At 41.8% G+C, this 15700-nt stretch overlaps 2 protein-coding genes across 5 annotated transcripts in view; one reads left to right on the top strand and one right to left on the bottom strand.

Annotated features, from left to right (window-relative positions):
* kcnh7 (potassium channel, voltage gated eag related subfamily H, member 7) overlaps positions 1-5827 on the top strand; it is a 75486-nt gene extending 69659 nt beyond the window's left edge. For all 4 annotated transcript variants that reach the window (XM_044110314.1, XM_044110317.1, XM_044110316.1 and 1 more), the window contains 2 exons: positions 3073-3262; positions 3438-5827. In XM_044110314.1, coding sequence (XP_043966249.1) covers positions 3073-3262; positions 3438-3677 — 430 coding nt within the window. In that variant the 3' untranslated portion in view covers positions 3678-5827. The remainder of the gene's footprint in view (positions 1-3072; positions 3263-3437) is intronic.
* Positions 5828-5832: 5 nt separating this feature from the next.
* On the bottom strand, positions 5833-13520 carry gca (grancalcin). Its single transcript, XM_044110318.1, has 8 exons — positions 13239-13520; positions 11387-11638; positions 9897-9966; positions 8636-8679; positions 8396-8543; positions 8038-8151; positions 7861-7919; positions 5833-6409 (listed from the first exon to the last, which is right to left on the bottom strand). Exons 1-8 carry the CDS (start codon positions 13260-13262, stop codon positions 6383-6385), a joined length of 738 nt encoding a protein of 245 aa, XP_043966253.1. The 5' UTR covers positions 13263-13520; the 3' UTR covers positions 5833-6382.
* Between the last annotated feature and the right edge of the window lie 2180 nt (positions 13521-15700).

Below are 15700 nucleotides of genomic sequence, written 5' to 3'. Positions count from 1 at the left end.
CAACCACCAACAACAACTAACCACCGACCCACCATCCAACCACCAACAACTAACTACCGACCCACCATCCAACCACCAACAACCGACCCACCATCCAACCACCAACAACCGACCCACCATCCAACCACCAACAACTAACCACCGACCCACCATCCAACCACCAACAACTAACCACCGACCCACCATCCAACCACCAACAACTAACCACCGACCCACCATCCAACCACCAACAACTAACCACCGACCCACCATCCAACCACCAACAACTAACCGACGACCCACCATCCCACCACCAACAACCAACCACCGACCCACCATCCAACCACCAACAACTAACCACCGACCCACCATCCAACCACCAACAACTAACCACCGACCCACCATCCAACCACCAACAACTAACCACCGACCCACCATCCAACCACCAACAACTAACCACCGACCCACCATCCAACCACCAACAACTAACCACCGACCCACCATCCACCCACCAACAACTAACCACCGACCCACCATCCAACCACCAACAACTAACCACCGACCCACCATCCAACCACGTACTAACCACCGACCCACCATCCAACCACGTACTAACCACGTACTAACCACCGACCCACCATCCAACCACGTACTAACCACGTACTAACCACCGACCCACCATCCAACCACGTACTAACCACGTACTAACCACCGACCCACCATCCAACCACGTACTAACCACGTACTAACCACCGACCCACCATCCAACCACGTACTAACCACCAACTAACCACCGACCCACCATCCAACCACGTACTAACCACCAACTAACTACCGACCCACCATCCAACCACGGACTAACCACCAACTAACAACCTACCCACCATCCAACCAATGACTAACCACCAACTAACTACCGACCCACCATCCAACCACGCACTAACCACCAACTAACTACCGACCCACCATCCAACCAATGCACTAACCAACAACTAACTAACGACCCACCCTCCAACCAAGTACTAACCACCAACTAACTACCGACCCACCATCCAACCACGTACTAACCACCAACTAACTACCGACCCACCATCCAACCCACGTACTAACCACCAACTAACTACCGACCCACCATCCAACCAATGCACTAACCACCAACTAACTACCGACCCACCATCCAACCACACTAACCACCAACTAACTACCGACCCACCATCCAACCAATGTGACTAACCACCAACTAACTACCGACCCACCATCCAACCACGTACTAACCACCAACTAACTACCGACCCACCATCCAACCACGTACTAACCACCAACTAACCACCGACCCACCATCCAACCACGTACTAACCACCAACTAACTACCGACCCACCATCCAACCACGTACTAACCACCAACTAACTACCGACCCACCATCCAACCACGTACTAACCACCAACTAACTACCGACCCACCATCCAACCACGTACTAACCACCAACTAACTACCGACCCACCATCCAACCACGTACTAACCACCAACTAACTACCGACCCACCATCCAACCACGTACTAACCACCAACTAACTACCGACCCACCATCCAACCACGTACTAACCACCAACTAACTACCGACCCACCATCCAACCACGTACTAACCACCAACTAACTACCGACCCACCATCCAACCACCAACTAACCACCAACTAACTACCGACCTACCATCCAACCAATGACTAACCACCAACTAACTACCGACCCACCATCCAACCACCTACTAACCACCAACTAACTACCGACCCACCATCCAACCACGTACTAACCACCAACTAACTACCGACCTACCATCCAACCACGTACTAACCACCAACTAACTACCGACCTACCATCCAACCACGTACTAACCACCAACTAACTACCGACCTACCATCCAACCACGTACTAACCACCAACTAACTACCGACCTACCATCCAACCACGTACTAACTACCGACCTACCACGTACTAACCACCAACTAACTACCGACCTACCATCCAACCAACCATGACTAACCACCAACTAACTAACCACCGACCTACCATCCAACCAATGACTAACCACCAACTAACTAACCAACCTACCATCCAACCACGTACTAACCACCAACTAACTACCGACCTACCATCCAACCACGTACTAACCACCAACTAACTACCGACCTACCATCCAACCACGTACTAACCACCAACTAACTACCGACCTACCATCCAACCACGTACTAACCACCAACTACCAACCACCGACTAACCACCATCCAACCACGTACTAACCACCAACTAACTACCGACCTACCATCCAACCACGTACTAACCACCAACTAACTACCGACCTACCATCCAACCACGTACTAACCACCAACTAACTACCGACCTACCATCCAACCACGAACTAACAACCGACCTACCATCCAACCACGTACTAACCACCAACTAACTACCGACCTACCATCCAACCACGTACTAACCACCAACTAACTACCGACCTACCATCCAACCACGTACTAACCACCAACTAACTACCGACCTACCATCCAACCACGTACTAACCACCAACTAACTACCGACCTACCATCCAACCCAATGACTAACCACCAACTAACTAACCGACCTACCATCCAACCAATTTACTAACCACCAACTAACTACCGACCTACCATCCAACCACGTACTAACCACCAACTAACTACCGACCTACCATCCAACCACGTACTAACCACCAACAACTTACTACCTAGAAAGTACTTACTACCAACCTACCATCCAAGTACAACCCACCAACAACTACAAGCCACTAACTTCCCACCTACCATGTACTAACTAACTACCTAGAAAGTACTAACTTCTTACCTACCAACCTACCATCCAAGTACTACCTAACAACCTAGCAAGTACTAACGTCCCACCTACCTACCTACCAACCAAGTACTACCAACAACTAACTACCAACTTAGTACTACACACCACCTCCTACCAATTACGTACTTAGGTTTACTCATTAAGTTAACTAATGAAACCCAGACTGATGGATTTCCTCACAGAAGATCAACTCTGTATCATCTGTGTGATCAGACTGGAGTCCCAGATGACTGCAGACATCCAGGCCATCCTGCAGCTCCTCCAAAGGCAGACCGCTGCCGGCCCCCCCGCCTACAGCACCGTCACCTCCAGCCCAGAGTACCACAGCCCACCCGTCAGTGTCCAGCCGGCACCAGCCAACCAGACGCACCTCAGCCTGGACCCGGCTCCGCCTCTTCCTCAGGTAAACCAGAATGGGACAGTGTCTAACACTTTGTCTTAAAACTTTTGTGTTGCCTTTATTTTTCTATCACAGCTTTTCAGTATTCACTCAATTGAAATCTGTAGAAGTGGTGCTCTTGTTTTCTAAAAAAAAATCTGTCTGCTTTCAAAAACGTAACCTTTTCGCTGTTCCTCAGGGCCCTGACTCGGAGAGCTCTGCTATGAAATCCAAAGACCCCTCTCCAGTTGTCCACAAGCAGACTTTTCCAGCAGGGCTGCTGGACAGCGCCCCCTATCCAGAGCAGAGACACACAATTAGCGGCGACAGCAGTCCGGCCACGCCGGTGCGGCAGGCTTCCCTCCCCGATGTCAACGGCAGCTCAGGAACGTTGGGGCTCCACAGACCCGTGTCCGACCCGGGCCTTCCAGGACAGTAGCCCCACCCACAACGCTTCAAGACTAAAGGTCTTCTTAAGCTTGACTCAGGGTCTAAGAAAGAGACTGAATTATGCAAAGGATTAAAAACTGTAGATTTTCTTCCATTCCTTTTGAGAACATCTCTGAAGCCCAGCCCTCCCCAGCTCTGATCTAGATGTACAAAATCCATTTATACTGAGGTATTTATACTCTACATTATTAAACATATGTAAAGTCATCAGCTATTCTGTACATAGTTCAAATAGACCACTGCCAGCAACACAAAGCACCTAATGTGCTACTTCTAGATATGCATGATCTACATTCTCACGTTTTCCATTCTGTTGCATGTTCCTCACACAGGCTGCAACTCCTGAGGCATTCAGGTGTGATCGGCATGCTCAGAATACCGTAGCTAGAGTTTTCTACATCTATACCCACTGCATAGGGAACAAAGCTACTTGAAACTCGCTGAGGCATTACCGCAAAATAATACAGGCCCTACTTTACTAGAGCTTAGAGGTTACGTTATTAGCGCTTATACTTTCTGGAACTTATCGGCTAACCTCAAAGTTCAGAGAAAATATGGCATGTATTATGTGACGCTGCCCTGTATTGTAAATTTTACGCCACTGCTTTAAAGTTGGAACCTATTTTTCCCCGTGAGATCTGTGTGTATATTTAGCGTGCCTACTGTCCACCACAACTGGAAGATCAAGACCTCTCCTTTTGAGAGCAATAATGACGGGCAAGCAACACTAGGGAGCGTTTCTAAAACATTAATTGGCTTCGTCATTCACATGTCATGTAGGACAAATGAGTTAAAATCGACAACATCCAATTAAGTGAGAACTTCAGTTAAATTGGTGGTTTTCAGTACATTGCAACACTTAAAGGAAAAGGACGCGACGGTAATAGCTAGAGGCCAGGGCACTCCGATACCCTTAAATCAATTTTCTTTTCTGCCGTTGAGAGCAGGAAGGTACCTGGTCCTGCTGGGGACGGTGCACGCTTTAGGTCTTCCATTGTTTTCTGAAAAACTAGCGATAAAAACAGTTTGGCCTTAGCTTTACTCACTTGCTCTAGCCTTCATAAACAGTAGGGTTAACCGACTGATGCGTAACCATCATTTTAACTTAATGTGCATGCTGGAGTGGATTTGCTTCCTGTTCTAGAACAGCATCAACCCCAATAACGGCTCGCGTATCTCAGAGACGACAGCAGTGGATTCTGGGTCTCTGTTAAACAAACATTCAGCACAACATCTGTAGAACCCACTAAGACCTATTTTTCTAAACTCTATCCATTTCATTGGTTGTTTGTGTTTTATGATTTCTGAGCCTGCTGTGAGAATGCAATACATCACCTCTAAATGTAGCAAGGCAGAAAGATGTTTATCCTATACAGCAGTGAGAAGAAGATGTTTTGCATCTTGTTTCTATTTTTGGATGTTTAATTTTGTATCAAACTAATTTTATTTTCAAACATATAAAAAGAGTAAATACAAAATGCAGTCCTCAATTTCATTTGTCAAAGTTAAAAACCGTCATTTTCCTCAAATGGTTGGTTTGGTCCTTTCATTCTTGTAACAAATGAAAACTGCCTTTTGTATTAACTCATGTTATATTTTCCATTAAAATTAGTTTGATCTAAAAGTAACAAACATGCAAAAATAAAAAGCTGCAAGGAGACCAACCTTTTCCCAGCACTGTAGAGTTTTTCCGTTTCTCCATCCACTTATTCTGCATGCAGAATCAGGCGAGTTCTTACCGACCCCTCAACTCATACCGGCAAAATATCTAAAATTATAAACAGACAAACTAAATACATCAAACAGACCTAAAGAGAAATTGTTCAAGTATTTCCAGCCTCCTACCTTTGATCATCTGTCTTGAGACGCAGAATAAAAGTTTCCGGCTTTTGATGGGATTTGCAAACTTTTGCACAGAGATAAGCAACCTTGCTGTACTGGATCTAAATGTCACTTTTTAAATCTAGTGCTGTTCACAATTGTTTTTATGCATTTTTTTAAACGTTTGCCACTGTATTTTATACAATGCGACACTTAACAGCTACTCTGAATGTTTCTGTTCTTAACTATATTTAAAGAAATGAAGTATATTATGTAAATAGACTGAGAAATGATGCACAATTGTATAAATGAATAAAGAAAAATTAATGATTGTAATGTGTTTATTTTAACAAAAATATGAATTTGTTACAGAAGTGGGAGTGTTTGGCTTTGAGTACGGGATTTCAGGCACTACCGATAATCTCGGGTAAACACGAATAACAAATATCTAATGTGATATTTTAAAATAAACATTGCTGAAAATGGTCATTTTAAATTAAATCACCACTTTAGGATAATTTCTTCTACAATCATGATTCACAACATGCACTGTTAACTAACTATAAAAAAAGATATACTTCAGCATATATTCTGATTATAATGGCACAACAGGTAAGCAACTTAATGCATTAGTTCATTACACGTATTCCAAAGTAAAGGTAAATTAGATTAGCAGGTGTACAGTGAATTGTCCAAAATCCCCCCTCTAATGTCAATAATGCTGTATCTGTGTTTGCATTATAAATATCCAGCGCAAACCAAAGTGTTACAACATGGAGTTGTTTCCTGCTGTATGATGTACTGGCCGGCTCATGGTGCTGACCTGACCGTCCTGGACGCTCTGACCTCTGGTTGTGGGACAGGAGGCGGGGCTTAGATGGCCATTGTGCACAGAATGAACTGTAGACAGAAGACACAGAGGGAGAGAACGTGTAAAGCACATTCAGCAACAATCTGACAGATAAAGCTGCTCTGTTGTCTTTAATCAGAGCACAAAGTCCAAGTATTGCACCATCAGATAACATAGCAGGTGTGTGCATGGAATCATGGGAAAGCCTTTATACCCTACTGATCCAAATACTGGCTGCCCAGGACTACAACCATCAAAGTCTGTATTAAACCACATGCAAAAATGACTCAGATATTTACTTAGAAAAAAAAACAGTTGGGAGTCAAAAGTTTTAAAGGGCCAGTATTCCAGGCACAGTGCCATTTTATAACTCAAATATGACATAAAAGAAACGTGACTTTGTAATTTAACAAATTGGGCCTCTGTCTCTTTTAACCCTTTGAAGTCCACGCCCGCCCTGTGGCGGGCATAACGCTATGCATTTAAAATACGTCTGAAAAAAAGAAAAAGACGCCGTGCGAAGTGTGCATTTCATTTCTGTTGGACAGTAGAGACTTCAAACTTTGTAAAAGTAGTGGTTTTATATTGATTTTGTTTTATATTTACTTCCAAATAAGACCAGGAATATGATCGATCATGTTAGCCATAGCATAGTGCGCATTTTACGCATGGACTCGAAAAAATGGCTTTCGTGTTGCATTCGTTCACTTTTTGGTCATAAAACAACTACTGATTGCACTCAACGTGCGTAAAATGCGCACTATGCTATGGCTAACATGATCGATCATATTCCTGGTTTTATTTGGAAGTAAATATAAAACAAAATCAATATAAAACCACTACTTTTACAAAGTTTGAAGTCTCCACTGTCCAACAGAAATGAAATGCACACTTCGCACGGCGTCTTTTCTTTATACAGAAGTCTTTTAAATGCATGACGTCATGCCCGCCACAGGGCGGGCGTCGACCTCAGAGGGCTAAAAAAAAAAAAACCTGCTGAAGACATTCAGGAAGTCACAGGGAAGTGCTGCTCAGAGAAGGAGCTGTGCCTTGAAGGGGCGCCAGGTCCAAACAAGAGTTTCACAGAGCTGAATGGTTGCCATGAAAGATTACAGGATTTCTCAAATCCTTGTCCTTCATTATAACATAATGAAAACCTCTGAAAAGTGAACTTTTTATAATGCTGCTCCTTTTACAAATATATTTAGAATTTTATGCTATTGACAAAACAAAACATAACTGTAGGACTAGAAGAGAAATAATGCAGATTATCAAAATCCAATACCCCTGAAGAAAACCTTGTAGCCAGTTCCCTTATTAGCATTGTAAAGCTAGCTTGATCAAAATCCAACCTTACTGAGCTGCAGCTCAGTCACTTTGTGTGTCGTTCTCCCACAAAATTCCCCAAACAAAATGTGTTGAAATATGTGGCCATAAGTTGACTGTGCAAGCTTCTTTACTTGCACAAACTACATACTGAAGAAGAAGTGATAGCACTTACATCATCATACTGGAAAGTGACTGACCCCTGCTGCATGGTGTCTCTCTGTCTGAAGTTGTCTGCAACAGGAAAAGGAAGCGGTGACTACATGAAATCAGTTAACAGTGTTTCAAAGCAGAGGTAGTAAAGTAAAGACTCTGTGAGAAAAACTGAACCAATCAGACGCTGCTTACTAACCTGTTAGAGCTCGCAGTTTAACGCAGCAGGCCACGTAGTCGTCAAAGTAGATTCTGCCTCCTTTGTTGTAGCGCTTTATGATTGCATTCAAGCCCTGAGGACTGATGCGGTAACCTAATGCAGAATAAATTGGGGTTGGGGGGTAGAGCACACATTGAGTTCTAGTAAACTAAACCTTGACTCATTTTAAACCAAGTGCATCTATTGAAACAGGAAGAAAAAAAGTCATGACGGTTTCCTCTGCAGTGATAAATGGAAGATAAGCTCAGCGCTCATTTAGCTCTAAATGACTTTAATTAAGAGCCGTCCTTCAGGTGCTGTCTGGCTATCCATCATCGTGAACGCTTCCTGCTCTCACCCATGGCGTTGATTGCCTGGGACATCTCATGAGGTTCTACGGTTCCACTGCGGTCCTGGTCGAACATCATGAAGTTCTGCTTCCAGCCGCTCAGAGCCGCGAACAGCTCCTTGAATTCGTTGAAGCCCATCTTGCCTGTGAAGTCCCGCTGGAGATGGCCCGGTTAAGGTTTCATAAACGAGTCACATGTCCAGATGGAGGTGGGGAGAGGGGGGAGTGAACTCATCACACAAAGGATACATCCAGCATCGCAATCATGATCCTGCAGGTCTCCAGGCTAAATGCTGCACAGATAAAACACGAAAAGGTATTCATTACAAATGCATCAAATTTACAGTTTAATTTTCAATAATAGTACATTTTTATGTCCTGGTCATTTCTTTTTCTAATATTTTGACATTTTGATTAAAGTGATGCCTGAGCTGCAAACATCGGAAAAAAGTCTCGCAAATTTTTCTTGCAGTTGTTGGAAACTTTCCAGGTCAGTTCCAGAAGAGATCACACAGTAAGAGTCAATTCTTTGAATCCTAAGTCCGGTTGTGCTGGCAAAAAATCCTTATTGTGCTCAATCCATCTTAATAACCGTGTTTTCCTCTTTAGAAAAGGGTTATGAAACTCTCTGAACCAGATGCCAAGAGTGATTTTTCTAGAAACACACAACTCATCAGAACCTGTGGTCTTCAGACTATGCAGTCTGAAGACCACAGGTTCAGATGAGTTGTGTGTTTCTAGAAAACACACAACTCAGAGTGTTTTCTAGAAGTAGAGTAGACCTCTACTTCTATCTAGAAGTAGAGGTCAATTTGACTTCATTCTAGTTCTTCCCATTTTGCGTTATCCCATCTTCACACCAGTAAACCAACATGCTGCAGTTGTGCTGCTCTGTACATAATTTTCCTAACATGGCAGTGGCATTCCTCCTTTGTCTCTTGGTAATTGTAATGTTTTATAGCCTGAAAACACATTTTAAATCAAATATATTATTATTGTAAATACTTCTACTGCTACAAGAAAGGACTGTTGCCATGGTCATTGCTTGACGTGGTGGCAGACCTCCGGGTATTTATACTATTTCACATATGAATTTATGGGTGACGACAGAGCGGACCAGCAGCTGCGCTCTTATTATTTATATTATTATCTATGAAGGAAAGGTTTGCAGGAATGTACGTGCGCACGGCTTTATATATCCAAATTTTTTGTGCGTCGCACTTTTTAAAATTTATTTGTATGCAAAGTGTGAAAACTGCATACTCTTTTATACACGAAGCCCCAGGCTTCTGTCATTTATTTATAAAGGTAAGGTAATCTTAGCTAAGCCATGGCTCTTATGATTCTGGCACTGAACAAACAGAAACGCATCCTGCAATCCCCAGTGATCTAAAACAGAAAATGTTCCTTCATATCTAATGTCAGACCGTGAGAAAATGAGTCTGTTTTTATTTTCAGTGTTTGCAAGTATCTGGTTTCAGCCGTCATACAGAAGCATAAAAAAACTTACGGTTGTAGCTGCCAGTGAATCCAGCCTGACTCAAACACCTCTGGAGCTCTTCTGCATCCACCTCGCCATCCTGTTCAGACAGTAGAGACAGGCTCATGTGAGACACTACAGGTATAAAGAACTGAAGATGCCTCTTATGTTTAGAGGTTTGGTTGAAGCCATTAGTCGTGGATGCAGCTGTTTGACCCCTGACTGCAGGTCTTCCTTCTCCTCTCTCTGCCCATTTCCTGTCTGATTACTGTGAATAAAAGACACTAGTTTTTTTTTTTTTATCCATCAGTTATTTCCATTGATTATATCCAGGGGATTCAAATACAAAGGTATTGATAATTTTTAACTAGAAAATTCCGGAAGAAATTTAACTGGGGCCTGACAAAGTATCCCCGTCGGTTTGGACCCAGCGTTCTGATGCTAAAAATTAGCATTAATACTAATACTAAATAGTGGTTATTAGCTTGCGGAAAGTCACAAGTATGTTAAGTAAGCTGGACGGGCACCATTGAGTATATTAATGGTGCCCCACATGCTACCTTTAGTAGCATGTGGGGCACCATTAGAATGGTCTCTGTAATTTACTTACTTTATTCAGTATACTAAACATGGCTAATAAGTAAGAAAAATAGGTAATAGCTTATTTAAGCTAAAAGGCTAATGCTAAGTTCCCTAACCTGAGACACACAGATAATGCAGAATCATATTATTGCACCGCCACTGGACTAAACCAGTCACATAAAGCTAAAAAGAGCAATTACATGATGTAAAAATTGTCAAGGCTTTTATTTTGAAATTTTTCATAAGCTTGATTTCAAAGGGCCAAACTCATCCCATGTATAAGAGTCATTGGATTAAATCAGTCATATGACGCTCATAAAAGCAATTACCGGATGTAAAAATATTCAAGGCAATAGAAAAATAGGTAATTTAAGTTAAAGGCTAAGGCTTCTCTAACCTGAGAAAAGAAGATAATGCTGAATCATATTACTGCACCGCCTAGAGTGGTGCACTAACCTGAAGGGTTAGAGCTTTTATTTTGAAAAGAAACATAAGCTTCATATTAAATGGCCACAGTAATCCAATGTCAAACAGTGGTTTGTTTAAACCAGTCACATAAAGCCCCAAATAGTTATTTACTATTTAATGTTTGAGTAAAATGAACATTGTTTATTCTATGAATTACTGACATGTCTCTTAATTTTGTTTGTGAATATTTGTAAATAAATAGATTTATAAAACTGCACCAAATATCTTTTCATGGGTTTTAGCCCTGCTGGGGGCTCAGCAGCCCTAAAGATCAGATCTAAGACCCGCCCCTGCATAGCAGGTTCTATTAGGGTGCCGGCCATGCAGTGCATTGCTATGGGCAGGCCCCAAAAAAACAATTAGTGTTCTAATGCTTTTTCATAACTGTAACTTCCCCAGAAAATAAAACCCACCTCTGTGATTCCAAGAACTTCTCTTTGTTTAAAATTTTAACCCCCCCCCACACTCACCTGTCCAGCGATAGCGGTGAAGTAACCCCACATTGGATCGTTGGCAGCTGGGGTCGGGGCGCCGTATCCGCCTGGGTAGCCGGCTCCGCCGTATGAACCGTATCCTGGCTGGGGTCCTCGGCCTCCCATCTGACCTCCCATCTGACCTCCCATCGGACCTCCCATGTGTCCACCCATCTGCCCGGGCATGGGGCCTCCCATGGGGCCTCCAGGCATCCCTTGCTGTGGCATCCCTGGCATGGGGCCACCATACTGAGGAAATGGATCAAACAGGAGAGAAATTCAACCTCTAAACATGCATTATAGAGCAGGGTCTGAACTTCAGACAATAATGATAGTCAGACATAAGTGAAAAGAATAATTGAGAGATGAAATGATGACAGGAGAGACAGATGATTGGAGGCTTGGAATGATGACTGATTTGGTAACAACCCACATGGCTAAACAAATGGATCAATGTACGGACAGATATGCCTAACTTTGATTTGTGATTTTCTTTGCTATCTGCAAAACAAACCATCTCCTGAGGTCAAAGTTCATCCTAAATCAATTGGCCTACTTGTTCAGACCTGACAAATCCTAAATGTGAAATCCAGACATTCCACACCAGTAGAAACAAATGAGAAGAGGAGCTTGACGCTGCATTTAAGTTACATTTTGAAATGGGAAATTTCAACTTCCTGGCAGGAAAAAAGAACCAACTCAAACACCCGAATCTTGGAAGTCAGATTTCTATGACGGCATATTAGGGCTGCTAAAGCAATACCAAAATAAACAAAAAAAGAACATGTAAAAACATAATTTGTTGTCAAAAAAGAAGTTTTTTTAGAATAATGTCAGAAAATTTGAAGAAAAAAAAACGATTTTCTTGTACACATTTGACTTTTGAAACTCTGAAAATTCCTTGTTTTTTAGGGTAAACTTCTGAGTTTTTCTGTTTTGAGTAGCCCGAATACACCGTAGTAAATTTTCCACTGGGAGCTCTCCCACTACCACCAGTGGGCAGTGGGAGAAGTTTACGTGAAGTTAATAATATAACGTTCCAATATGGCCGCTCCTCCCCTTAAACAGTAACAAGGTATTTTGGAAACGTGGTTATTTTACAAGACACATATGCAAGAGTGCATCCTAAAGAAATGTTCTAAACTGAACAAGTTATCATTGGCGTTTGCCTTTACCGGAAAGCTTTTCATTTCCAGTAAAATTAAGTTTGCAAGCGGTGCTTTTACAGTATGTTAATGGACGTCGCCCAGTTTAAATTCCAACTTCTTAACTAGAATGCTGTTACCTCGTGTATGACGTCAAACCCAACATGGGTTGTGGCATCTGAGGTAAATGGAAAGCTTGATAAGCATTAACTCTGACCTATGCGTCACTCAAAGTGCGTTAAACCACGTCCGACTGCACCTGGTCTACGCCTTTCACCTAGTCACGTGACACCTTCATTAACAACACCTGGTACAGATGTTGTAATGGAGCTATTCTATACTATACCTTTATTATCAAATTCTCCAGGGGATTTAGGCTAAACATAATTAGCCGAAAAATGTATATAACGCACTATACTGTTTCCTACAAGCTAAATATCAAAATAAAACCCCTTTAATGACGCAGCGTTAACGTAACGGGATTTTTTTTCCCCAACCGGAAGTCAGCATTTAATTTTTAACACACAGCAAATACCAGAACTGCTGCTTATTTAGTCTCCTCAACATGAAATACTCCCATTTGTCCTACAGAACAATTGAGGCTCAAAACTTTCACAGGAGACTACGGGCTTTTCTACCCAACTAGAGTTGGAGACTTGTGAAAAATAAAACAAAAACACCTTCGGACATGTTTTTTTACTCACCCCGCCGTATCCTGGATAAGCCATTTGATTATACCAATTAAACTCCTTCAAGTTTAATGCTTTCAGGTAATAACTAGCACTGCTGTTTCGAGGCGTAACAACTTCCGAGAAGTGAGAGTAGTTTCTGCATCACTTCCGCCCTGCGAAAGTCGAACGTGACTGATGGCGCGGCGAACCAATGAGAGAGGAGAATCATTTTAAAGACCCGCCTGTCTGCTGTTTTAATTTTTATGGTCCAGAACTGAAACTAGCAGCTTTACTAGAACGAATTCGCTATCATATAAACCATAACTCATTTAACACGCTAACATGACTGAAATAAAGTGTCGGCAGCATGATGCTGTGGGAGCGCTTTTCGTTAGCTGGCCGTATAAACCTATATAGTTGAATTATAAATATTGATGTCTAAATGTATCTAACAGGTTGATAATGGGCTAACAAAGCTTTTACCTAAAATATATTTTTCCAAATTGCTATAAAATTGGAAAAAGAAGTCATAGGCAATTTTTTTTAAAAACAATCAACATATCTCAGCTGTCAGGATAATGAGTGATAAGCTCCTTTCGCAAAAAAATACACGTTGTAAAAGATTCGAGTCACAAATATGCATTTGGCTGATAGAAATACATTTATGAATAAATGTCTTTCATTTTAAGAGAAATTGAAGGCTTGCTGTCCATTAACCACTAGATGGTGCTATTGCAATCTGACTGAAGGCTTACAAACAGAACTCAGATTTTAATTTCCTCACTGAAGAATTTAAAAAAAGAGGAACCCATCTTCACAGCAATCATTACACAGGTTACAGCGATTTCCTATGGTATGATTCCTCAAGGCAACAAGACAAATCATTTTTAGTACACAGAAACACATTATTACAGACATTTCAATTCAATTGGAATTATTTTAATTAAATTCCAGATATAAAATAATTCCAGATGTAACCCTAAAGCCAACTGGTGTAAGGGTTCTCTAAGAGCAAGCCAACTACATAAAGTAACTAACCACTCAATCAAGAAGCAAGCGGTGACAGTGGAAAGGAAATACTTCCTTTCAACAAGAAGAATCCAAGAGCAGATTTCCTTCCTGTTGCTACCAGTTTATTAGAAACCAACACAAAGTAAAGTATAATTGTGAATTGGAAGGTGAATGAGACATGGTTTTTAACGTTTTTACAAGTAAAAATCTGAAAAGTGTGGCATGCATTTGTATTCAACCGCCTCAAGTCGGTACAGCTTTACAACATGTACATGTCTACCAGTCTATCAGCTCTGGCCAGCATCACTGAACCTGATAAAGCCTCTCCACAACATGATGCTGCCATCACCATGTTTCACCCACAGGACTGTTTGCTTAGCTGAATGTGCACCATTAGTTTCAGTCACACTTAGTATTCTGCTACAAAGTTCTATTTTGGTTTCATCTAGCTAGTGCTAGCACCTTTTTCCACATGTTTGCCAAAGGTTTGAAATACAACACTTGAAAGGCACAAGTAAAAAAAAAAAAAAAAAAAAAAAAGAATAGAAAAACAAACTTTGTACTCTCCCTGACCAATCTACAATCAAAGCAAAAAGCATCAAATTGATGCAGCAGGTACATTATGTCCTACTCCTCAGTGCACAGGCTGTAACTTCCTGTTCCTGTTAGCTTTGTGGTTTTATCTGAATTCAGCTCCATTACTGGGAGCTTACCGCTTTCTCCACACAGGGGGATTCCAGCACTTCTGCACTGACGGCTGCAGGAACCGTGGACATGAACCGTGATAAGAACACGAGCAGGCAGCTAACAGGGTTAGTTTATTGAACCGTTAAACTTTCTTTTTTTTCTAAGTGACAGTGCATATGCTATATTTGAATGGAAAACAGTGTTTAGTTTCTTTCAAGTTATTCTAGCTTTCTCTACCTCTTTTACCAATAAAAACACCCAACACTTGCAACAAGGTAATGACAAAGAAAGAGTTACCATGCCAACCCTCTGGTTCTCTCAAAAGTATTACGTTTACAATTTCTATGTGTTGTGCTAAAAAATACATGTGATCGTTGGACATACCAAACTATGTCTATGAAGCATTCTCTGCTCCTCTCCTATGAAGGGAGTCAATTTTAGGCCCAGTCATTTGTTTTCTCAGTAAATCGTCCCGCCTAAAAAATAAAAACACAAAATATGATATTTATTTTTCTTTTCACACCAATGACATACAAAGGTATCTCCCTGTGGTAAGTACAGACTCCATGCGGTCGCCGTTTATCTGCCTGGGAGTAAGTCTCAGTTCAGATAACTTCTTCGTTCAAAGGACTCGGGGAACGTCTGAAGGAGGTTGGGTTTTGATAAGGTTCGTCCAAAAAAAATAATTGCAAAATGTGTTCTTTTCAATCCACTTAACAGTAGTCACATGTGTTGTGTTGGTCTATCACCTAAAACCCAATAAAATCCATTAAAGTTTGTGGCTTAAACAGACTGAA

The sequence above is a fragment of the Gambusia affinis genome, linkage group LG24 (assembly GCF_019740435.1).
Source record: "Gambusia affinis linkage group LG24, SWU_Gaff_1.0, whole genome shotgun sequence".
NCBI lineage: Eukaryota > Metazoa > Chordata > Actinopteri > Cyprinodontiformes > Poeciliidae > Gambusia > Gambusia affinis.
Note: the sequence above shows the minus strand (reverse complement) of the source record. Positions and strands in the feature narration are given on the sequence as shown.

Excerpts from the sequence above, each read along its gene's own strand:
- gca (XM_044110318.1), bottom strand. The coding sequence starts at position 13,262 with ATGGCTTATCCAGGATACGGCGGG. Across the intron at positions 8,680-9,896 it reads ATTCACTGGCAGCTACAACC|CATTTAGCCTGGAGACCTGC; the intron begins GTAAGTTTTTTT and ends TTATCTGTGCAG. Across the intron at positions 8,544-8,635 it reads TCATGATTGCGATGCTGGAT|CGGGACTTCACAGGCAAGAT; the intron begins GTATCCTTTGTG and ends GGCCATCTCCAG.